The sequence below is a fragment of the Ruditapes philippinarum genome, unplaced genomic scaffold (genome assembly GCF_026571515.1).
Source record: "Ruditapes philippinarum isolate M1 unplaced genomic scaffold, ASM2657151v2 ctg54_1_1_1_1, whole genome shotgun sequence".
NCBI classification, from domain to species: domain Eukaryota; kingdom Metazoa; phylum Mollusca; class Bivalvia; order Venerida; family Veneridae; genus Ruditapes; species Ruditapes philippinarum.
In genome coordinates this window covers 119,306-146,181 of record NW_026866108.1, presented here as the reverse complement: position 1 = coordinate 146,181, position 26,876 = coordinate 119,306, and the positions used below count along the sequence as shown (strand labels likewise).

At 29.4% G+C, this 26,876-nt stretch overlaps 1 protein-coding gene and 1 long non-coding RNA gene across 2 annotated transcripts; one reads left to right on the top strand and one right to left on the bottom strand.

Annotated features, from left to right (window-relative positions):
- Window positions 1-1,094: 1,094 nt before the first annotated feature.
- Window positions 1,095-26,825, bottom strand: LOC132731358 (H(+)/Cl(-) exchange transporter 6-like). The gene is made up of 24 exons (XM_060717533.1): window positions 26,531-26,825; window positions 25,957-26,016; window positions 25,298-25,366; window positions 24,677-24,742; window positions 24,111-24,177; window positions 23,203-23,309; window positions 22,469-22,595; window positions 22,142-22,209; window positions 21,700-21,758; window positions 21,150-21,196; window positions 19,927-20,012; window positions 19,494-19,607; window positions 17,899-18,074; window positions 17,197-17,290; window positions 15,877-16,015; window positions 15,265-15,418; window positions 14,781-14,943; window positions 14,463-14,569; window positions 13,797-13,965; window positions 13,368-13,405; window positions 12,753-12,858; window positions 2,831-2,941; window positions 2,281-2,406; window positions 1,095-1,298 (listed from the first exon to the last, which is right to left on the bottom strand). Exons 1-24 carry the CDS (start codon window positions 26,615-26,617, stop codon window positions 1,185-1,187), a joined length of 2,454 nt encoding a protein of 817 aa, XP_060573516.1. The 5' UTR covers window positions 26,618-26,825; the 3' UTR covers window positions 1,095-1,184.
- Window positions 4,238-10,358, top strand: LOC132731359 (uncharacterized). Its single transcript, XR_009625872.1, has 3 exons — window positions 4,238-4,396; window positions 8,103-8,285; window positions 9,922-10,358. It is a non-coding gene; the product is annotated as an uncharacterized LOC132731359 (long non-coding RNA).
- Window positions 26,826-26,876: the final 51 nt, after the last annotated feature.

Genomic DNA, 26,876 nt, shown 5'->3' with positions numbered 1-26,876 from the left:
AATGCGTTAGTTAAACAAGAAACACATTACTTCACACTTTTTATATAAAAAAAAACAAGCGCGTTGGTAACAAATTGACGTATGCTACATTTCTTACCGTCTTTATTTTGTTACTTTTTTTATAATTCAATGTTTCTTTTCAGAAGCGCATGTACAAGTTTCTGACATTTTTCGTCTGTTGTAAAATGACGTGTCCAGATTTTTTTTATTAATACATCATAATTGAAGGCATCTGGACCTAGTTATGTTTTGTATATAGATTGTACATAAATCTTTTTGTTTGTAGAGTCTAATTATTATCACATCTGTTGTTGAACATATTAGATAACAATATCCTACCCAATCAGTTGTAGATATCTAGAAATTTATTTTCAGGTTATTGTCAAGACATTTCTCGATGTTGTTGTAACGAACTGCTCTGGGAAGGGCTTAATCTAATGTTGCTAGAACTTGTTGCCCAACCCATTTGCTTTTTGTTATATACTCATCATTTGTATAATAGTTGACACCTATTTGATGCAATAAAATATGTTTAATCTAAACTAACGGACTGCTCAATATATTGCGTTTGATGAAACAATATTAATACTTAAAATTGTTTCCGTAAAATATAATTGGCTTAGATTTTACTGTACGCTACAATGTTGAATAGATACATAATTAAAGTGTATATTTTTAAATAACAATAAAGATAATATCTTGAGCTTTGTAAACCTATATATTAACATTTATATCAAGTATTGAATCCCAATCATACGGTATAATTCAAATTAACTCCATTAATATTATCACATAAAAATGATTTGCATATGCAAAAAAGGAACAATACAATGAAATTTATGATTTAATGCAAACCACTAATGTAACATGTTTTATATTCAAAAAAGATATTGAAAGATATTGATCAGAAATAAACAAAGGAACAGTGAGAAACTAATAATATGCATGAGTATGTTCAGATGACCGTACCGGATTTTATGTTTACGAATGACTGATGCGATTTATGATTTCACAAAAGAAACTATTTATTCCAGTATTAAACCATTACAAAAATCGTCACACCTCTGTGATGAAAGCAAACTCACTCATGAATATTTATAAATCTACAGTTTGTACATATAATAATGAAACATATTCATGTAGTCATATAATATTCACTACATTACGAATATAAATATGTTTATTCAGGAAGTCCTAGTTCTATCAAACACGTTCAAATCCTGCATTTCATTTAGTTCTGTTTGACGTTCTTCAAGGAATTCGTGGGTTAGATTGTGTCTTGTAATAATCCCCTGGATCTGGCAATAAGATAAACAATGTGGCTATAATTAATGTGTGACGACATGAAACGATAAACAATGTATGTGTAATAGGTATTTTTAAGACAGCATTTATATGTGTGAAACTACATTTGATTGATTGCATCACAAACTGAAAATATATATAAATGTTTTTTCACTGTTGTGAAATGAAGTACTTACAATGTTTATATGTACTATAAGATTTTATTTGAATCCACAATTAATCAAAACAAAATGTTAACAAACAAAAAAAATCTTTAGATATTCAGACGACTTTTTTTAAAAAATAGTGTTTTCGTTTCTCGGTTTTCAGGAGAATTATAGAAAAAATGTAAACTATCATTAAACTGGGGTACTCCTGCTTTTGTATCTTCAGCAATTTTTAATCTTATGCCCTATTCTAATTTGATAAAAATAAAAGGCTAATTATATACAAATGTATTAAGAGTTTTCTTTTAAGATATCAAATTCATTACAAATTACTGGCAACATACATCTTAAGAATATTTTCAGCCCATTCCTTGTCAAATTCTTTGAAATATTTTATTTATAAGAATTGTAACTAGTGATCGCTTATGCAACTGTTTATTGATTGATCCGATATAATGAAAAATTAAAAGGGCAATGTTTTAGTACTGACGATATTTCTCACAATGAGGCGAGTTGTTCCGAAATAAATTAAGGTTGGGTCAATGAATGTAATTATATATTAAAATATGAACCATCATCAGTAACGTGAATGCTCATAGATCATGTGACAAATGATGATGCAGACAATCCCAATATTCCTCACACTGCAAGTTAACAAAGTATTTTTTATAATGTTACAACATTAACGGGTGATGTGGAATAAATTTCTATATTTGATATCTACGTTTTGAATAACAATGTTACATTGTACACCTATCATTTACAAAATTAATTACAAACTGATAATGTATCAGCTAAGCCTTTTTTTGCAATATTTTGTTCAAGTTACCTGTCCGAAATGATCCACAACAGGTAGGTGGCGAAGGCCCATGCTTCTAAATAAGTTAAAAACTTGTGGGACTGACGTGTCAGGATATACTGTGTAAGGTGTCGCATTCATATAAGGTTTTACATCCTGTAACAGATATACATGTTGTCATTTTAATGATTTATATCTTGTATGTCAATACTCGTATTTAGTATTAAGATATCGAGCATTGTTCTAACAGCTTCGAATTTTATTAAATATGTTTCAAGATAAATGATGATAAAAAGTAAAAAAAGGATGAGCCGCGTCACGACAAAACCAACGTATTGCGTTTGCGACCAGCATGGATATCCAGACCAGCCTGCGCATCCGCGCAGTCTGATCAGGATCCATGATGTTCGCTATCAGTTTCTCTACTTGTTAATGGTTTACAAGCGAACAGCATGGATCCTGATCAGACTGCGCGGATGCGCAGGCTGGTCTGGATCCATGCTGGTCGCAAACGCAATACGTTGGTTTTGTCGTTACGCGGCTCAGATTATATTTGTAAGTGACTTCAAGTTATACATACAATGATATATTGAGTATCTGAGATGTCTCTGTTTCTGATGTCAACAATGTCTGGGTATCTTGGGTAGTCTTCCGTTAATGTGTTGTAACTGATCAAAGGCTGTGTGCTGGCCTGAATATAAACAACACATTGATAAAAGTTATTTGTTTATAAATGGTAATAAACATTTTGCATTTAAATTTATAAGTTTTTTAAGTGCTCCCTACTATATGACTTCATACTATCAACATTATCATTATATTAACACATATGTAATGAATAACACTGCATATATGTAGTATAAACATTCCATTATATTCGCATGATTCAAACAGACCAATACTACATTTTAACCAATTACTTGGAATTATAACATAATTTGACAGAACAACCAAGTGTATTTACTTCAAGGTTTGATAATTCTAGAAAGTTGTATAAGCAACAATCATATTAATTCAAGTCTTTTGATTTATAATTCATGTCACTTTCTGTTGTTGCTTATCCACAAAAATTTAGTATTTGTCTGAGTTTTTTAAGTGTTGTTCTATTATTATCCATTATTTACAAAAATAAGCTACTTTGTTAAAAAATGCATCTTATTTTCTTATTTTAATAGCGCCTACTAACAAAGTTAATTATATAACATTAACTTCTTAATATGCTCCTAAACAAACTAAAAGCTGTATTGCTGCAAACTTTTTAATGTACATAAATCAACATTTACACTTAGTGTGATGAAGTTATGTACAAGCTTCCTATAATTTTCTTTCTTAACTGAACAATGATATTCATTGCAAAACATATCATCACATTAACAAGTGAAATAAAAAACGTATGATATTATGAAAAACCATGACATCACTTTTTACCGTAGATTCAAGTATTAATATATAAAAGTAAAAGGTCATATACACACGCAAACTGTTAATATTACAAATTATATTATACTGTTGTTGACATACGCTATAATGCAAAGACCTTAAACAAATCAAAGCCCCATTGCCTTCACTCATTGCAGAGTCCAATACATCTAAATCATAGGACATATCATAAAGCAGCGGCCGCATGGAATATTTCTACAATAATTGTCAAGCTACTAAAAGTTGTTACAACAAAGCAGAAACTAATAAGGACATAAATAGAGAATTGATGTATTTATTCAATCAATCAAATCTGCTTTACATATTCTTAATATGATAAAATCATGAACATTCCAAAATGTGTTTACTCCTAAACATTTTAGTAACATGCAATGTGGGCTTATGAATGTATCTGTTTGTACCGTGAAATTGTTTGATACAATATTGAATGATGTGATTTTATCATTCCCTTGACTCCACATCAATGAAACACAGTGGCTGTACGTCAGTTACCCTAACTATATATAACAAGCAGCCAATCGTCTCTCTCTTTACTACAGTCGTCACTTGACAAACAATAGGTAAACTTTCTCATTGCACAGTGGGAACTCTATTAGAAGCAAGATGGCACAGAACTTCGTAACAAGAGGATTTTGTTTAACATTTGTGACTTTATTATTGGCAACATTTTTCACAGCGACAAAAGCAAACTGGTATGGAAAAAGAGGTAAATAAGACCATATTATTTTATAAATTCTTTTGTAATTATTTTATTTGTTTAAGTCTCTGTTGTTTTTGCTTCTTTTTTAAGTTTGAATGTCTTTGTTTTAAAAATCCTAAAACGATTCATAGCTAATATAAACAGTCCAAAACATTTAATAAAAACTACTTAAACTTCATTCCGATATCTAAATAGAAACAAATACAATAATTTTGATTTTACACAGTTTTTAAAAAATGGAAAAAAAAAGCGGAAAGAAATTCTTAACTTTTTATTTATTCTCAGCTTTTAAAGAATTCCTTTTTACTTGTCTTTTTATGAACTTAAAAAAAACAAAACATTATTTCCATTTGAATTAAGTTAGACAAGTTAATTTTGTCGAAATCATGGAAAATTACTTACAAAAAGAATATTATAAAAAAAACTATGGAAAATCATTCATAATAACATGCATTTATTTAGATGGTTAAACATTCCTGTACACATTCATATTTCTTTTTATCTATTGATTTATCGTAAAATTATTATTTAAATGACATTTAAGACGTAGAAAGTAACAATAGTTTAAATCAGTTGTTCCTTTAAAAAAACTTTTAAATTGTTTTGTTTGTGGACCATTCATAGGTCTTGTTTTGTATTCTTTCTAAAACAAAATCAGGAGGAAAAGGGTTTTGCTATTCTTCACTACAAGCTACTTACATCAGCTACCGACCAATTTATTATCAGATAATAAATAAAAAGGTTAGCGCTGTGGTGAATATTCAGATATTTGTAAACTAGGATAATACGACAAAAATCAGTGATTTTATACTGAACCAAAAAAGAAACTTTCGCAAAGTATGTGCCAGTTGTTCAAGGGTACCACTTAGATGTACACACTTATATACATGTAGTAGCTTGTAAAACTCGTTTTGTCAGCTAATCCCCGTATAAAAGCCCGATATGTTTATTCAACGTAAAAATCGAGTTTCAAAAGGATTGAAAAACTGTTTTAACATATCTACATTCAAACTTGGAGAAAGTTTCTTTTTTGTTTCAGTATACAAAATTTTATTTTTAGGCGAATTCTTTAATTTTTACTTTTAACTGAAAGAAATGTATGCCTGAAGTTATTGAATTCACGTGCGCAAAAAGATGACACATATTGCAAGTTACATATTTATGTGAATTTGTTACATTTTTTTAAAAGTAAACATTAAAACACTTTATTTCTGTTTGACGTGAAGAATGCATAAACTTTTTAGAAATAGATAATCCATTATTTTATAAGAGTCTTTCTGTAGATATATATCAAGAGCTATAGAAAATTTTCAAGCTGATTTCAAAGTTTTATTTTATTTTTTATGACTTAAATTCTAGGTAGTTTGATGCCCCGCTTTATTTTGAACATTATCTATATAACTGTAATAAATTGTAACAAGCTTCATTTTTAGCATGTAAAGAAATATTACAAGTTGCATTTGTACCTATGATTTATAAAAACTGCTCAAGAAAGGCAAACACATTAAATTGTTTCCAGTATAGACGTTTTGTAATGTTTTTGTTTAGTAAGTTTTGCTATTTCGTTATTATTTGATTTGTACGTTTTGCTTTTTTCGTTTTTATTTGGGTTTTTTATAGTGTTTTTAATTGTTTTCTTTTTCACTTTATTATTCTTTACCTTATTTTTAAAGGAGTGTTACACAAGTATTCAGTTTTGTAATTTGCATATTTCGTAAGACACATTAAAAGGTTTGTGCAATACTTCCCCAATAATCGTACGTATCTCTTATATAAATTAACAATCGTTCAAATCATTGATGCTTCATGAGGTAAAGTTCATTAACAACACCCTTTGGGAGACAAATAGTTTGGTAGTTGCTTAGAGGTGTTGCTGTACAGAGGTGAAATATAAAAACTTTACTTTGGAAAGAAATGATATTATTGTTGCAATAAGGTAATTGCTCTGACAGAGAGCCGTTCTGTAGAGATTAAACTATATTAAAAGTCACCTAAACCGGCACATTAATATCATGTCACGATGTACATTTTGATGCGTTCAATTCGTGTATCGTTGTTGAAAAACGACAAAGATCTGCCTTCTCTAATTTAATCTTAATTGTGACGACCACATTTGATATCACTAATTTTTAGATTTATTTTCATTAATTTTTGTAGCCTTGTTTTTTTGGTTTATACATTGATAAGCACTCCAACAGTTATTTATAAAATAATCAAAATGTCAATATGAAATCCAAAAGAAACATTTAGAAATATTCAGAAAGCCGCCTGGGATATAAAAAATGAAAGTCTAAATACTTTCTTCATAATACCAAATAATAAAACTCTTTATAAGGCAGATTGTGGATAGATATAACAATTATAAAAACCTCCTCGAATACGGTAGATACGGATTATGTGTTATTTAAAGGACATAAACAAAGACTAATCTGTGAAAAGCAAATGTCGTGATCGTAATTTATTTGTCATGCATCTTAACAAAACTAAAACCGACATTGAGTTATTTAAGAAAAATGACAATAAATAAATTTGATACAATAGCACCATTCTTTCAGACAAGAACAATAAGTGATATCGTCATATATATAGCAAATATTTTGAGAATGTTACCGTCAGAAATTTCCATTATTTAAAGGAGTTCTTTGATTTCAAAAGGCTTAAACATAAAATTTGAATTTCTTATATACCTCATGCGAAGCACTTAAATTGAAAATTTGCAAAGGATAATAATTTTTTGTGTGGTTTTAAGCCCGATCTGAGTGAAAAGCTTTGTAATGCTTTTCATATTTGGGTCATTTGGACAATAAAAGTCATTTTTCCGAAGGAATGAATGAAAATTTGCATACAAGTTACTTGTCCAGACCAACATCAAATGATCCCGTCATGTCAAATAGACCAGTGGAGTTCCTTTATCTTACAAATTATATCATTATACAGTTTGACATCTTAAATTGATCCAAACAATTTTACTGAAAACATTTTTAAAGTATTAACATCAGTACGAATATGTTCATTGTTATATGTAGTACAAAGATTTTATTAATATTGGTATCAAGTATATCATCGAGTAATACGTAATTTCTCAGCAGTAAGTAACTCCATTCTGACTACCGGTAAAAAGGTTGGCCGTTTATATAAGCTAGGAGTAAACGGATCACAATGCTACAAAATCAAGATGGCTAAATTATTTTCAAAACCATACAAAAAGTCCATATAATTGAAATAAGTTTACATAAAATTTGCATTGAACTAGAAGTCTACAAATAACGTAATTCTCACCCTATGAATGGCATATGTAATTGACAAGGCGCATTGTTTTTGCTGGACAAAAAATTATTCAGAAATGTAATCCTGCACTTTTATATATAGATATTTTGAAGGTGCCAATTTCATATACCAAAGTATTATATATTTCCACACTTTCTCAAATATCACCATATAAACATATCATTTTATGAAACAAAGAAATAATGTAGTGTTTCATATCATTTTCCGGCTGTTAATTAAATATTACCTTACTCAAGTTAAACTATCAAATGACATTGTATGTAGGTGTGTAATAGTTCATAAAAATAACATTTTAAATACGCAAAAGACTTGGATTCAAGAAAATACATTATTAGTGTAGTATCAGTTTAATATTTGAACATTTCTTAGCAGTTTTAAAGTTATTGTAATTAACATGCTAATTATGTAATTTTGATTTTTTTAGGTGAGAAGGTGGACAACAGTCTATATTCATTGTTACAAGGTACCCTACCAGATATAATGGACAGACAGTTAGACGCACAGATGACCCTTAGAGCAATTGGTAAACTGATACAAGATTATGAACTAAGACAACTACAAAGTGTTGAGGCTAAAGGAGGGGCAAAATAACGTCAACTTATGCTTGGTATGGTTTTATTTTGTGTAGTTCTTGTTGCATAAAATACTTCTATGTGACCTATCGTAATAGATGCTGATTAGTTTGTGTTTAATTCAAATAATTGTCATATGAAATTATAGTATGGATTAAACCCGTGATCCATAACTTAAGGGAAACATTTACCAGAATTTACCTTTTTTTCTAGTTTTCAATAAATATTTATTGGTTGTCTACTTTTAACTACCCTTTCAACTGTGACAAACATTTTGAAGTACACTGTTTCGCCCTTATGGAAGCACATGATATTAAATTGACGACATTTTGTAGTGAACAATTATGATATTATAAAATATAAATTCCTTTTAAAATACATGTAATGAAAATTAAAAAAAAATAATACAAACACCAGGCCTTTTCAGCTTTATTTAAACAATAGAAAAAAAAACATTCACATATATATAAACAACGGAAATTTTAAGAGAAAATAATGTGATCAAGTTATGTCAACAACTTGAATCGATATAAAGAGTCAAATGGGTAGCTTAGGTTATCTTCCCTGAGTTTTAATGCGAGGATTATATCATCAATTTCTATATAAATCCAGAGAAAAACACAGTGTTTATCACCTTATGGTCAAAGCATAATAAGTATCATATTGTGCCATTTAACCACGATATCATATAGTAGAATCATATCATGGTATCATATCTGAGAACTTGTTTTTGGTATCATATCGTGAAATTTAATCATAACATTATATCGTAGAATTTAATCAAAGAAAATAATCATGGCATGATATCGAAAAAACTGATCATAGAAATTAATCATGGCATCATAATGTAGAATGTTATCATAATAATTAACCATGGTATCATATTGTAGAAAATGTTACGGTATCTTATCGTAGAATATCATATCGTAGAAGAATGATATCATATTGTAGAATTTAACCATGACATTATATTAGAAGCCTGGCACTATTCTTGGCATATGTTGTACGTTAACAGTAGCAAAGAACGTCCAACCAGCTGGTATCAAGGGAGTTTAAGTGCTCTATCTACTATTTATATTGAATAGTGAACTTTATAGCAAACAAATTAAATATTTATGGCAAAAGTTTATCTATCTATATGCAAACGTATTTTTCCTTTAGATTTCAAGAGGTTATATCTGTCCGCTTGGACAGAAAATTTAATTGATACTAAATTATTGATAGAGACTAAATTCAAATATCTGAGCAAGAATATGGTGTTTACCGATCGAATTTTGCTTTCAATATTAGATTTACTTCTGAAAGTGATATTTGTAGATGCCAATAAATGATAAAAAAAGAAAATAGAAACAAACAAAAAAATTTAATTGAAATAAACTTTTAACAACTTCTATAATATGATTTAAATACACAAATAATTAACGAACGGATCAAAATTACTTGAGATTGTTGCTTAAATCAAAACAGGTGAAAGAAATGTATGCAAATTACCGTAATAAAAGTGTTTAATTTGTTGCATTCTATGTTAATCACAGAAAAGATGGGTATGTTTTGGTTTCAAAACAACAAATGAAGGATTCCAATTTTGTTGTTAACTTGATGAAGGATTCCAATTTTGTTGTTTACTGAACTCAAACAAGATTTGTATATCTTTTTATATTTTATTCACAGATGTTTTTCAACCTAGCGGCAGGATGACGTAGTGATGTGATCAATATCTACGGGAAATGATAGACAAAACTTATTAACTATAAAATAACGAGAATATTGACAGCCATATTTGTTTTGTGTTGAATCAAATTTGAAATGTTAAAAACAGCGAACACTTGAGCAATATTGACTTATTGACATTTTCTGATTATTCTGTTGCCTGTCACACTAAATTTCTTCCTGTAAACATTATAAAAATATTTAAAAAACAAAAAAGAAACAAACAAACATTTTTACATTGTTAACACAAGTGTTAATTTAAGATACTTAAACTCTATAATTTTAGGCACAGATGATATTTCATTATTGTGACTCTCCTGCATATCATTTTATCTTGTAACATTGCCGAAAATAAATATATGTATGATTTTATTTAAAATAAATTAAGCACAAATATTTTTTCGGTTTTGTTCTGTTCTGATAAAAAAAAAACATTACAAAAAATATCAATGCTATTCAAACAGTGCTTATCATTGGTTTAATACGATTTTCATTTCATTATCTTACGTTCAAAACCATCTTTGTTACGAAAATAATTCTTTTACAGATATCAAAGATTTCAATGTGTACATGTGAATGACAAATGTTAGTATAATACTTTAACAATAAATTATAAAATGTATGAAAGGGTTTTTTATTCTTTATAACAATATATTGTTGTGTATGTTGTTATGCATATTATTGTTATATTTTCGTTTTTGTTTTTGTTTTTATGGTTATTGTTGTTGTCGTCATTGTTGTTGTTGTCTTTTTTTCTCTGATAAATGTTACTGTGAACAGGAAATATTTTCATACTTTATTGGTTTTTTGTGTTATGTCTTTTTTTCTTTGTAAACACTTCATTTGGTTATATAATTCACTTTAATTTTTATGTTTCATTTCTTAAAAGTACATTAATTCTGACAAATTCTTTATTCCACATTTCAATTTTGTTTTGCTGTTTGGTGAATTAGCATTGCTTAATATAGATAATTACTTGTTGTGGTGGACAATACGTGTAGGAGAAAGACGTAAATCCTTATCTTAATTAAGGTTTCTAAAATAACGATCAACTGTCAAGTTTGAGAAGTTATGGAACCCGTCAAGGGCTTTTCTTAGCTCTTGAAGCATTCCTAAACATATTTGTATGGAAGAATTTATATGTCCCCTCTTGCTACATTTGTCTTAATAGCATTATTATATCACAAAAGGTTGGGCAAATGTCACACGCAAAAACTTAGGTATTTGGCGATAGTTTCCTGTCCACAAATTTTAAAAACAATTAACTACCATTACGAAATATGTGATTATCGGAGAGAAACGTGCAAAGTAATAATAGAAAATATGTGCTTCATACTTTGTTTGTGTGGGCATAAACTTAATATCAGAAATTTAATTTTAACAAGGAATTGGTGCTTAAACCACTGAATGAGTATCAGTATTTGTACAGTAACTTTTTTCATTGCATTGTGTGAAAACAATTTAACTAAATGAATAAAATCACAGAGGACTTGACCAACGTTAGATCCTCAGGCGCTTCAATTAACAATAAGAGACTTTTCAATAACCATTAAAATCCTCTACGTTATCCCGTGTTGATTGGAAGCGTTCTCAAAGGAGTACTATCAAACGCCACCAAACGTCACGAAAACCAATTACAAACTAATCTTACTGCCGCAGTGCGACTTTTCCTCATTATGATTGTTTTATCAAAAGCTTCAAAAATACTGCATTTATACATATTTTCAAATATCACCAATGGTTTTTCTAAATCACTTTATTAGAAACTTCAATTAAATTAAATCACAGAGCATTGTTTATCTTGAATGACTTGTCAATAAAATGCTATTAGTATACAGTTATTGTCACGCAATCTGCTTACACGTAAATGTAAACATACCTGTTTAAATGTGAATTTACAATAAAAACATAATCTTTAATTCAAGGATAACAAATTAACAGTTGCAGTTAGGAAGATTGGTGAAATAGTGTTATTATTATTTTGTAAAAATGCAATACTTTATTAAAAGAAGGTCGGTTTGTTGAATGAGAAATGAGTTGACAAATGATATATACCTAAGGCAATGAGAAAGAAGTAGATATTTATATAACGGGCATTATTTCGATATGAAAATATTTTGACCGCTTATGTTAACCTTTTATCGTGTAGACAATGTAATTTTGAAATGCTTAAAAAAACGTTTTGTTAAAAGCGTCCGACTTATTTCCCGATTGCAATTATCATACCAATTTATTAAGCAAATGATGGCTCTCCATAAGCACTAATTGGCCCTTAGAAGTAAAGTGATTCTTATACTTTATGTTAATATATTATTTTATTTCTTGCTACCTCATAAAACATACACTCCTTTAGATATAATCTATTTCAAGCATTGTATATCACTCATTATAGACACTTAAACTGAAATTTCTTCAGATGAGATGATAATATATCTGGTAATTTAATTGAATTATACGTTCTTATGTATATTTTTGAATTATCGTAAGAATCAATAATTTAGTAATTGTAGTGTTTGATAACAGAAACGTATGTCATTTTTACATATTCATAAGTCAAACGTGACAAATATGAAACATGTCCAGAAGACGTAGAAAGTAAATGATAAGGTGTTCATTCATTGATGTATATATTGAACAATGTAACAAGGATGACGAAAATGATCACCAGTGACAGTTTGAAATCAAATGACATGACTTAATATTGTGATATATATAATAGAAAACTAAAGATAAGAAACATTTGAATACTGGTATATGAAACATTTTACAAAAAGTAAATACCGCAGACTTACTTGCGCTGTCTCTTGATAGAATACATTATTCTTTAAGAGAACATTTAGCTGAGATCGTAGGATTATACCTTCAAACTTCAGAATTCTAGACCGTCCACTTTGTTTTCTGCAATTCAAAACAGTCTTTAGATATGTTATGCCTGATACTCATTTCCATTGTGTTAAAGAATGTATTTTACTTAATCAAAAATATAAACTGTTGTTTATCCCTTAATTGCTGGAAATAACACCTTTAATTTGTCATAGTGTAAAGCAACCTTAACGGTTTCAACACTGTTCGGGACATGGTATTGTTTTAAAATAGACAGCCGGAGCAAATACATTTCAAAATTCAGCTGGTGAAGGGTAAGGTATAAACTGAATGCTAATGTTGCAACCTACATGTACAATAATTAAGTTTTGATATACATTGAATGTAATTCTACACTTGCTGACAAACAAAATTCACATACATTGAAAATTCTCCATACTACATAATAGTTATATTAATTGGAAATACAACCGTAATTGATATACAATGATAAATTATTCAACCATAATTTACACAAATATTTTGATTGAAAGTTCAATCATAATTTATATAGTTACATTGTTTGAAAATTCAAAGTGGCTTACATTTGAGTAGGATCAAGATCTGATTTGCTAGCAACATCCTGCAAAGATGTAAAAACTGTAATTTTTAGACAATAGATTGTTTTCAAGCCTTTGTATGTATAAAGAAATACTCCTATCACATATAAAAGTACCTCAAAGTAACTCAATTTTACGTTTTATTTTTCTTCCTTTAATAATATAGCCTGCAAAAAAGTATCTTTTTCAATATTCAAAATAAAATTATTTGTCTCTTTATGAGCAGTGAAGGGAAGATAAATATGCATAAAGAATCTGACCTGCCTTGGTTTACAGTCATTCTAAAGTACTGTGTTTATGTATTAAATCAATAAGCTACGTACTGACAAAGTATATTTCAGGTAAGGGATTTATGCGCATGATAATACTGAAGATGTCCTTTAAAAATGAAGAGTTTACTTATGTATCACTTACATTATTCACACTGATATCACCAATGTCGGCTATGTCATCTTTATCAACAATGCTAACTACCGGATAGGCGTTGTGAGCAGTGGTTCTTAATATTCCTTGTAAAACAGCCACTCTTGTTCGCGGAAAAATAAAATGTATGTCGCTACTCATTACATTCTTTGCGAGCAAACTGTAAAAACAAATTATATAGTAAAGTAAGGAATATGATATAGTGAAACCATTTAACAACGATTTATTAAAACAATGAATTATCATGCTGTGTTGATACGGTCGACTTTGAAATGTTTATATTTTTTCTTAAAGAGTGCGAATAATAAGGAAATTTGTGTGAATATATCAGTTTTATGTTTAATCAAGAAGAAAACGAAATACATTTTTCAAGCATATGTCACGATTCAGAACTGTTCACTATTTAGTGTAAGCGGCCGAATAGCTCAGCCGGTAGAGCCGCGGTACTGTATTCCGAGGGTCCCGGGTTCGAGTCCCGGTCAGGATGCACATTGTTTTCACCCTGTGTCATATAATATAACAAGATGTTATTTGAAGTATGATATAAATTTTGCCTATCTTGGCATTTTCATTCCTTAGATATAAAAAGTATGTCACCATAAATAAAAGATGCATTTCATTGAAGTTAAATAGTATATATTTGTGTAATGCTCTCACCGATGCATGTCAGACGGTGTATCCCATTCCAACAAAGGCACACCTTTTAAATGAATATGTATATCATACAATCCATCATTAAAGAAGTCCCCAGACCATTTCGCAACCTGTAAGTGAGTAAAATGTAAATGATTGTTTCCCGTGGACGGTTGTTTTTTCTCTAACATAATTACTAATTTATTAGCGAAATAGAAATAGTGTTTAATTAATTCGGCAAACAATTTTAGGTGAGTTCATGTTATGTAAATCGATCTTTTAACTTAAATTATTTATGAAATATTGTTATGATTGCAATTTAAAAATAGAATGAGAGATTACCATTAAAGAGAGCATAAGAGGTAGGCCATAACTGATCTCGTTAGTAGACTCTATCAGTATAACTGTAAGACTAATGGTCATTCTAACCACGCCACCTAGAAATGATGCTGCCCCAATCAATGCAAACGTACCTGAATGTACCCCTCTGTCATAACCTATAACACTTCAATATGTATACAGAAACTTTATTGTCTACTAGAGAGTAAGTGATAACGTACTAATTTCTTAAACATTTGCTGATGCATTGAAAGAATTGAACTCTCTTCAATAAAGGTGTTGTCATAATCCAAATTAAACATAAAAAGGGATGATAACATTTTAAGGAGCTCCATATTAAGGAATGCATTATGATGTAAAACGCGAAATGCATCTACTATTATTGTTGATTATAAGCTTGTTGTAAGATATTAAATACTTGCATCAGGTGATTAAATAGCAGAAGAGACAACACGTTATAGAAAAAGAAAGAGAAAAAGTAAATTACCTGACTAGAAGTTTAGAAACAAATCTTCCGTACGCTGCTCCACATAGCAAGCAGGGAACAAATAAACCACTCGGGACAGCTGTACCATATGTCCAGCAAGCGAGGAGGAAGAAACAAATGAAGAAAAGTCCCAAACTTCTCAAACTAAACTGGCCTATGTTATAATGATGGAAAATAATATGTACATAAAATAGAGTTGTATTTTATATGTCAATATCGTATTTTAAAAGTATTATATTTGATTTATTTTTTTATTATCTTTCTCGTTTTACTTTCTTTCATTCTTCTTGTTTTAAACCATCAAGGAGATGATATTTCATGAAAATGGACAGATAATCAGATAATACGTCAGTAGATCTACTTTGTGTCACTTTCAAAACGTAGTTGCCTCATATATAATCCTTGTTAAAGTGTATATATATCTTATAGCATTGGAAATAAAAGAATGCAGATACATTAACTTCAAAACAAGATGTAAGAAGGTTTATACCAATAAATAATGACACAAGGCTCATTAAAAGCGAAACAAGCATTAAAAGATTATAGATTTACATCACAAATATACGATAGCAGTATTTGCAAGAAAATGAAGAAGACTCGTAAAGTATTCACCTTGTTGTTGATGAAACAATTGTTTGATGGCCTCCTCCTGTGAATTGAAGAACAACGTAGCCATATCATTGTAATAACCTTCCTTACAGAAATATGTGCGGACAGTGTCTTCAATGTTTGGTGAAGTTTGGTTTATCAGCTATATCAAACAAACAAAAATGCATTACAACAAATTAGCGTGACAGATATAAATATTATTTTCTGTGATGACTTTAACACACGCGACTTATTCTAAAACAGATTTAAAGGAATTAAAATATATTAATTTGTTAACAATATAAAAACAAACCCATGGGTAGAATTGTTCCCGGTGTTGAGAATCTGTATATTAAATCTTAATTAGATTTTTTATTGCTACAATTTAAAATCGATGAAATTAATACAATTTCAACTAAATTGTATGTGACGATGATAAAAAAGTGAAATGTGGAAACAAATTGATAACAAAATACGGAATCCATTTTCCGCCATCGACTTTATGTAACACGTTAAGTTAATATCTTAAAGTTTTTTCCAAGAACAATTGTTAAACTTATTTAGAGTTTTGACTCAAAATTTAATAGCAAAAAGGTAGATTTAAAGTGCAATTCGCTAATATATTTCCTAGAAATGCCAAAAAGTTAAAGCACGAAATTGAAAATTAATGCTTTATTTCAAGTTTTCGCATAATGTTAGGTTGGAAAAGCGATAATAGAAACAGGGTTCCGTATAATAATATCACACCCTTTTCATAATATCATAATTCATACTACACAACAACTGGTGTGAAGTGCCTAGCGGCAGCACGTACTTCATTTCAATGTTTTTATATTTTCCTGGTTCTTCGATGTCATTGATTCCCGCACATTAAGTGTTGGAAATTTAATATCGCTTATGTCAGTGCTAGGGGAGTGAGGGATATTGTATTTTCCATTATCCCTCATGAACAGACTTAATTAAACTGAGTCTGTAGTAATTTTCATATAATTTTGCTGTTTTCATTACTTCCGAGCGATCACCCATTTTCTACATTTTAGCCGTGTCACGACAAAACCAACATTGTGGGTTTGCGACCAGCATGGATCCAGACCAGCCTGCGCATCCGCGCAGTCTGATCAGGATCCATGCTGTTCGCTTACCAACCCTTTAACAAGTAGAGAAACTGATAGCGAATAGCATGGATCCTGATCAGACTGCGCGGATGCGCAGGCTGGTCTGGATCCATGCTGGTCGCAAACCCATTATGTTGGTTTTCTCGTGGCGCGGCTCATTTTTATTGGATTAACACATGGACATAACATAAATATTTTGTCAGAAATGTTGATATAAAACATAACATACCACTGCTGGAACTGGTTTGCAGTTGCCTAAAGTCATAGCTGCCAGAAATGCTACTGTTGTTGTCACCATAGCTACCAGCAATGCTTCAAATATCCTGAATACAATTGTACAGGAAATACATGTAATTTTGTGTAAAATATAAAAATGTTGTATAATGTATATGAACATAAAAACCCTGAGGTCATATACATAGGAATAATCATTACTATAAAATATAAACTTGATAAAGCTAAAAAAGCTAAATTTGAATGTCATATGTTTTATAATAGCCCTAATAGTTAGACATGGTATACGTTTTCCTTTCATGCTTCACAAATATAATTTTGTGTCTGTATAGGGGTAACGGTAGAAAGGTCTTAATTCAGGTAAATTCATTCATTGTAAAAGAAATATTTTACATTGAAACAAAAAGCTGTCGAATTTTCTTCCAAAATAACGGAAGCTCAATCTAACATGGAATATTTAAATAAAAGCCACCGAAGATTGAAGTGTTTGTGGACGTACAAACAACAAAGCTAAGCAAAAGAGCATTGTCCTCCAAAACTATCACAATTTAGTAGGTAATAATAATGTTTATATAAAGTAATACTAAGGTGTTTAAGTCAGCAAATTAATAGCAAACGTTTCGATTCTGAGAGAATTATTTAGTTTAAAATATAACTCAAAGGATATTAAAGTTGTATGATATATATAAGAACTTACTTTGCTCTGTAATGTTTTGTATTGACATGTCTCATTCTATAAATGGTAAGACATTTATTGAGATAGTTAAACAGTGCTCCTAGCAACCCTCCTATAATACCCATGAGTATAAATATAAACAGATCAATGGCCGTCCATAATCTACACGTTCCATTAGTCTTTTCTTCTTCTGCACACTGTAAAATGATTCTACTGTAAACATAGTTTATGAGTTCTTGAAGAGAAGAAACATTCAAAGACATAGTGATTTTAAGAAAGAAAGGATATTTTGTTGTAGGTTCACTATGCAACTGTTCAAAAATAATTATTTTTGTTTCATAGTTACACAAATAAACGAAAACAAATACTATTTACTAGTAATTATATTGATTATTGATCCAGGTTGATTTGTCAAAAATTTTATATTCAATAATACATCATTAATTTCGATGAAATAATCACTACGTGATATTTTCTGATCTGCATTCAAAAGAGTAAAAGTAGTTTTTGTTAAGTGTTCCTTTCATAACCTTCAAATATTTCATGTTTAATAATAATTAATCTCATAATTAATGGGATTAAGTTAAGTCTGTTTAGTCTAGTCAGAGGCAAAAATAAGTAATTCTTATATAAATTGAAACCGTGTGGTTGGACAATCAAAAATTTTCGCTGCTAATTTCCAAAAAAATATTTTTTACTTTTTTTTCTTTATTGTACAATGGCAACATTTTTTTTACATGAAAAAAATGTAAAATAAGAGACACCAAATATCAGATTAGATGTTTGCACACAAATTATACACAAAGTAGTATGAAAAGCAATGCACACTCTCCTTTTTAAATTGCTCCTTTAAAGGAAAGTGTGTCTCTTCACAAACATCTTAACTACTTACAGATTGAATAAATTAGAGTAAATGTCTAAAAGTTATCTTGGTTACTTAGCACTGTAACTCAATTTTAATGGTTTTTCTATCATAAATATAATGCTCAAATGAAGAATTGTCAATATTGTCAGTTGCAAAAAGCATTATTTGTAATAATATTACGGAATTTACATTTCATGTAAATAAAAGGAGGTAATTAGAAATATATTTTCTATAAAGTCTTAGTCAAATTTTTCAATAAGAAATGAATGCATATATTTTAATGATTACATATAATGTGGAAAATATTTGCAGTACATATTTTACATATTATTCGATGTTTGAAAATTGATTTAGAAGCATACTTATATACATTTATAAATTTCACTTAAGTGTGGTAACAACTTTAATTACAACATACAGGATCTTTAATATTGAACAATTTTAAATAATGTTTCCATACCTGTTGAAAGCTCTCAAACTGTAGCATCTTTTTGGCATTAATTGATTTTGTTATTACTTTAAAAAATACTTGATTCTTACATGCTTAGAACTGCGTTTGGAAAACTAGAATTTATTTTTGATTTATGAATATAATGTTTAGTAATAATAAGATATTATTCACTCTGATTGAATACAGAATTATATAAAATATATATCAATAATAGGTCTTGCCTTTAAGAAAAAAATGTAAGCTATGAAAATGTGAATGTGAGAAAAAAAACAAGACTATTTTATATTCAGAAAAAAGTACCTTAAATACTCCGAAGTTTATAAGCCCGGGAGAATAGAATGATCCCCAAGCACTATAATCCAGCCCACTGAGGAAGAAGTTTAATGTAAATGTTGCCGACATTGAGCAGAAGAACTGCAACGGAATCAATCTAAATGTAACTTATTTATAATACAGCACAATTTGTATGATAATAGAGCAAATGAAATTAGAATTAAACGTTGGTTAAATAATAAAGCAGATGTACTTCACAAAAGAATGGAAATAAGAAAGAATTGAATGATAATCATGTAATTATGCTAAATATTAACTTGCAAATGTGTCTTCAACAAATTACATAATAAAGAAATTGTTTGCAAGAACAGTTGTGTTACTATTTTTATCTATATCAAACTCAAATGAAGACAAAGTCAACATATTTAAGATTATTGAAATTACTAAAAGAATACTGTACAGTTCTCCATGTCAACTTCTGATTCCAGAAAGAACAACCTTCCTCCAAACTAAAGAGAACACCACCAATAGGAGCACCAAATGCAGCTTAAAAAATAAGGTTTATATGCGATGTGTCAGACATTATTTACATTAATCACGTGGTAGTTATATCTTATAAACAAATCAAAAATAAAACAAATTGGCTTAATTTTAACATTATCATTTATGTCGAGCTAATGACTGGTTCTAGTATTAAATTTCAAGGTAAAAATCATATTTAGTTTCAGTAAGATAAATACGCACCTTAAAATTTTCAGAAACGCTTATAAATAAATGCCTATTTACATGGTTTAATAAACAATGGATGGCTTTTGTCACTTTTTTATACTCATTCTATCAGTCATACAAGGAAGTTATGACGTATTTACATTATGCAATTTCCATTTACATCTATCAGAGGACGTCAATCATTTCCCACTGGTATCTTTTACTACAGATTATGATTATAAATCTGTCTTTAAGTTCTGGGAGAAATAATAGCTCGATGTATCTATAGGTCAATGTCATAGGAATGGTTTAGAAAGTTTGATATGATCATCCATATGTTAGTATCATTGATTGGTATACATAAAACTTGCTTTAACATTAAAGCATTAAAAATGTACTATAATAAATGTGTTACTGATCACCTGTCCCCGTCTTAACTAAGAAAAGTTCAGAATTTTCAATGCTTCATTAAACTAAAATTGATTGTATTTTGTAAGGCAAAATGTAAAAAATTCTAATTTCCGAAGAAGCCAACCTATTATGGGATAATATCAACGAATAACAAAACAAGTACAAAAATAATCGGATATAAAAGGATCAATTTTAGGATCAAGATCAATATTGGAATCAACTTTAAAATGCCATTATGTTGCAAAAGAACAGTTTATTCTAAATTCTTAAACATGCTATTCAAGTCCAGTTTTATCAAGTTAATATTAAATATTTTATCTATGAGGATATAAAATGAAGAATATTTGAATTTTTAAATTTGAATTCTGATCTTGATCCTGATCCTAAAATCTTCCTTAACACAGGGCCTGTTTACTACAAGTTAAATTGCTTCACATACAGATTAAGTTAAATGTTACTATGGCAACAAAATGAATATTTAATGAATATTGTTATATATTGTAGATGACTATTCGATAATATTTTAGTAGATGATTTTTTTAAATATCACTATATGAAACATACCTGCTACACCCGCTGCCGCTCCCCCGGAAACAAAGTCACGTTTATCCCTGCAATTAAATACACGTTTTACACACATGTATAGAGAACTGTTAAATTGTTAAACGTTTTACATATTCGGAATTTTAAATCATAACACGTGTTACATATTGTTTGAACAACAGTAAGCATGAGTCATGTATAGGACTTAAATCCGTGGACTCTTTTTATCATTCAGGCTGGAATGAACGAGAACATCATATTTGTTGTGTAGTTTAATATACGACTTTTATTTATAAATAAATGAAATAAAATGAATACTTTTCATCGTGTAAGGTTGCATGAAGACAATTAAATACATATATTTACATAAGACAATTTTCATTCGTTTTGCTTTTTAAAATAAAGTTATTGATATAACATGTTTACATTTAAATATTAGTTGTTCTATGAAACGAAATTTACACCAAAAAAATGTACTTTTAAGTTGATATTAAAATATTTAGAGAAAAGAACCAAAATTGACTTCATGTATATATAATTTTTAAGATATTTAGTAAAAGTGGATATTAACCTATCTGTTCTGAAGAAATCAAATTTTGATTTCACCTTTTTGAAAGTAATGCTCTGAAACTATAAAATACATTTTTAAAATAAGTGAGCACACGAATAAATACAAAACGAAATACTTATTAGATACGGAGTAAAAAATGGTTAAGAGAAAATATTATACTTCCATAGTATTACGTTTATTTGAGGAGTACTCTAGAAGCACTAACTAAATTATAAACCACATTTCCGTATATCATGTGTGACAAGGATGTTTTTTATTTGAAAGGTTTTTAAAAAAGATAATTCTCTGAAGTGATGTACATTGTACTTAGATTCATTGTACTCGTATTATTTGGTAGAAAGATAAATAAAAATAAACCCAGTGTTTTTCATCATTTGGCATGAACAGTTTATTGTAGTATTAATTTTATAAACAATATAAGGAATATAAAGAGATTACAAACTTGTGGTATACCAGCACCAATAATTGCTCCACTGTGTATCATTGGTCCTTCTTTACCAACAAATAGTCCTAGTATATAAACAAATATACTCGATATTTACTCATAATACATGCATCAACACTTTGATGATTATCACGAACTAGCTAAACTCACATTTTATATAGTGTATATATGAAATACATGTATATCATTCCACAAGAAATCTAATATGTTGTTGTCATACGAGTTAAATTCTCAGGTAATTGACGAGCAAAGAAAACATAACATTAATATAATGACGATGATTAAAATAAAACACGTTTCTCACAATGACATAAAAGTACCTACCGCCTGCAACACTAAACAAGACCCCAACAGCCTTTGCTATCAGAGATTTCAATCGTGCTACCCGAGGAATTTTAATACCATTCAAATAGCATTTAATTTCTGGAATTCCTGATCCAGCGGCAACTGGCTGAAATTTAAAAAATACAACTAAAGTAAAGTTGACGCCATATTAGGATAGTTTATAAATACAGAAGAAGACAACTTTAGTAGTACATTTATAACTAATAAAGCACAAAGTAACTCGAGGAATATAAACAAAGATATGTTTAAGGAGAATTATTTTATCGGTGTACTTTTTAAAAGAAAATAAAATGGTACCTCATATATCTCAAAGAGAAAAGTCAATTTTAACAATAATTTGTATATTAGCAAACGTGCATAGTCAATGAATGTCAATGAAATTTCATGCTATCTCTCATAGGATTAAATTAAAAAGCTATCCTCAAATGACTAACTATAATCGATATATATGAAATAACACATGTACGAGATAAGATACTAACAGTGATTTTTTATCTTAAATAAAGGACCTCTTACCAATAAGAATGTTTTTGTTTTTTTTTAATCATGCAGTTTTCCCAATACAGCAATTTTAACGATATTTCTTTCCAAAATCAAAATGCTAAGGCCTATTCCCAATAAAGTGAGAAACATCACTGACTTACGTACCTAATACATTTGAGATTGGTTCGCGATCAGTAAATACTTACGGACATACTGAACTATTTACTAACCTCATAGACTGTAAGACAGGTAGCTATAAACACGAAACCAGCATTAAACAACACCATTATAACTAGAGACACTACAAGACAACCATCTTCAGAACAAACTTGTATAGCTGTAACAAGTTAGGGAAAACGGGAAACTTTCATATATTAACATTATTTTTTGTTTTACCCTACGCAGGATGCGCATGCGCGAAATGCTTCTTTCGTTTCTATGGAAATATCGTATTCTAAAAAGGTCTAAAGCATGGTTAGATATAATTGGAATTTAAAAAAAAACACCTTTTAATGCAAAATAAAAATAGTTATGTTTAGAACAAGTAAAGCCTATCCAATTCATACATAAAATGATTCACTGTGTGCAAAAATGGATAAAGAGCACATTTAAAAGAATCTGAAATTCATTTGTGATGAGCAAAGCCGTCAATTTGTCCAATATTAACTTCATTTTTATCCATTATTTGTTATCTTCGAGATTTCACAGTCTATCGTTCTGTTAATATCTAAATGAATAATATTACTCGAGGGTATATCGTAGATTTGATAACGGTTAATATTGAAACGTTTTATTCTATTACTGACAGAAAAATAAAAGCATAGAGCATTGGGAACAAATGAATGCTTTGAAATAATCAAATCTGATGTTTTTGTCAATTATTTAAAGATGTGAGAGCTATAATTAATTTAGCTAAATAACGCTCTGTGGCGGACAAGCCAAAATGCTTTCGAAATTAAAAGTGTTCAATAAATCTAACGGGAGTAATAATACACTAGTATCAGTTTATTAACAATATAAGCATACTCAGAGTTTGTCTAAAGAGATGACCTCACTAGATTAAACGAAAATTAATTATTTTTCTTGTGAAGTCACGCACTGAGATCAGCACTGTGCTGGTATATACTATAAAGGATACATTGGTCTACTGTTGAAAACTTCAGTTTAGACAATAATTTCACAATTGTATCTATGAAAAACGCTACCTGTAATAAACAAAACAACAATAATGAGAAAATAGGTGTGTAATAATTATCTTAGTTTTTAGATTTATAATACCAAAATATGTAAGTAGATAATATGTACGTCAATCTAGTACTTGTATATGCTTGAATTAAAAGTAAAATATCGGTAATTATTTACCATGTGCAATTGTGCAATGAAACGTTGCCAACTATTTGGTCTCTACCATTTCTTACAAGATATCTTGTGTTTTAATAAAATAGATGGAAAATAATCCGTTTATGTCTTTAGTAAAAATAGTTCTATGACAATGTAGATATTTAATTTCGCAATTTTTAATAATGTTAACGGCACTATATTTGTTCAATATGTTTGTTGTTTTTTGTTGTTGTTTTTGTTGTTTTTTTGTTGTGTTTTTGTTTTTTTTGTATTTTTGTGTTTTTAGGGGGTTCTGGTTATTTTATTTTTGTTGTTGTTGTTTTTGATCAGGAATGTAAGACATTGAGGTAGATATATACTTACAAGACCAGTAGAAACTCCGATCAGGAATGTTATTATCCATTTAATGATCTCAATCTTACTTAATGACTGAAACAAAAGAAGTAAAATAGTGCTAAATTACATGTGGAATAAAACAATGCATTATTGACTTGAGAAACAGGAATATTCTAGTTACATAAACTTATACTCGCAATAATACGCAAACTGTTCAATCAATTTTGTAGGGCGGATATCTGCATGCTAGAACTCTTTTTTATTTATATCGAGGGTTTCTACTGACAATTCTAATGCTTAAATATAGTCAATATCACCCGAACAGAAATTCTCTATAGCAGAATACATTTATATAGTTTACAGTTTAAAGTAATTCAAATTGCATATAGAATAAGCTATCGTTCTCTCGTCTATTACTCAAAAATAAATACAAAAATAATCAGTTATATGTTGGGGAAAAGTCGCGCTAGTATATTATTTTTACTCACATCGTACAAACTGAACATCAGAATTTAGGACTCATATGTCATTAAAGTAAAAGCTAGAATTATCAAAGTATCTGTGCTGTTCAGATAAATGACATTCTAAAGAATAGCAGTAATTTAATATTTATTGATGTAAAAGCTATTTTCTAAATTTAAAACTTACATGTTCCTTTGTTTGTACAGCCAGATGTTCTTCAAGTGGTTTATTAAAGCAAATGTCGTAGTCAAGACTCTGTAGAAACATATAAAATATATAAAATCAGGTTTTATATGGACCAAAATCATTTACAAACCAGATCACGTGACACTGAATAGACTTCATTGAAATTGCTTGGATGCGTGAGTCCCTAACACAGAGTGACGGCTTAAAAGACTTCGCTGGCATAACACCCTTTTCAAGACTACCTCCTTTTCATATTGTCTCTGGTTACTGTATATTTAGGCACTCATTGGTCGCCGTACAGTGACCTACCTTTGGCTCAAAATTAATACTCTTTGGCTAAAACTCTGTGGAAGTTGAATGTAGGTTATCATTACTTTGTGCTTCAAAATTAACTCTTTAGTGACATGTCCGCGTACTCGACAGCGAAAGCTGCTTTTTTGCCTTAACGGGTGGATGGACCCCCATTTAGTATCTAAAGAATACATACATACGTACGTACTACGTACGTACATACGTATAAACGTACGTACGTACGTACGTACGTACATACATACATACATACATACATACATACATACATACATTCATACATAAGAAATGCATTTGTTATTTACATCATATTTCGGGAAGGGAGGTAATTTAATTCAACAACATCGTACCTCATAATCCTTCCTTGGTAAATAAGTATGACCTCTGTGAGGGGCAGCTATCAATGGACTCTGAAATTACAAAAGTTCTAAGCATATTATTATTATTGCCATTATTATCATTATATTTAATAACTATTAGATCTATGATCTTTATTTCAATTACTATCGGGGGCGCTCATGACCGAGTGATTAAGGTTGTTGACTTCAAACCACTTGCCAGAGAATGGATTCTTTCATTTGCGAATCATATCCAACTTGCTTACGGTACGTCGGTAGTTCCTATTTGTACCTGAGGTAGTCGCCATATGTCCTAAACAGTATTGGTGCAGCGTAAAACCCAACAAAAAATATTATCATTATTATAACTATTATTATGATTGCATTACTATGCCTTTGTTGATGCGGATATCGTTGTGGTTATTACAGTTGGTTGATGGTGGTGCAGATAGATAACATAAATTAATATATGTAGGCAAATAAAAGTTATGGATAAGTGTTATCGTGGTGCAGCTCCTATTAAATTATATAAGGAGTTAACTTGTTGCTGTACTAAGGTTACAAAAATAGAATATACACAGGTTACCTCCTCGTTTAAATCTCCTAGTCGATGATGAATTAGTTCATCTTCCTCATTTCTACAACACTTGATACATGTTGCTGCCATTTCCATAGGCTTCTGTTACAATACAAGCTAGTCCAAACTATATAAACATTTCACATATAAAAAACCGTGCACAGCTTAAACTGCATGAACATCCGTTACATATACGCCCTAATCCATCAATATATTATGTTTTCTTTAACTTACAATATAACATATATAATAAACGAGTATTTAAGTAATAAAGAGATCATTAAGTGTGTTAGTACTCAAGTAAGAACAAGATAAAATACTGTATATAGACATGTATATCATTATCAAATTGTTG

Bases quoted from the DNA above. Each gene is read 5' to 3' on its own strand.
- LOC132731358 (XM_060717533.1), bottom strand. From the start codon at position 26,617: ATGGAAATGGCAGCAACATGTATCAAGTGTTGTAGAAATGAGGAAGAT. The intron at 2,942-12,752 runs GTAAGTCTGCGG...GTTTATATTCAG, and splicing joins TCTATCAAGAGACAGCGCAA to GCCAGCACACAGCCTTTGAT. The intron at 1,299-2,280 runs GTAACTTGAACA...TCTTATTGCCAG, and splicing joins TTGTGGATCATTTCGGACAG to ATCCAGGGGATTATTACAAG.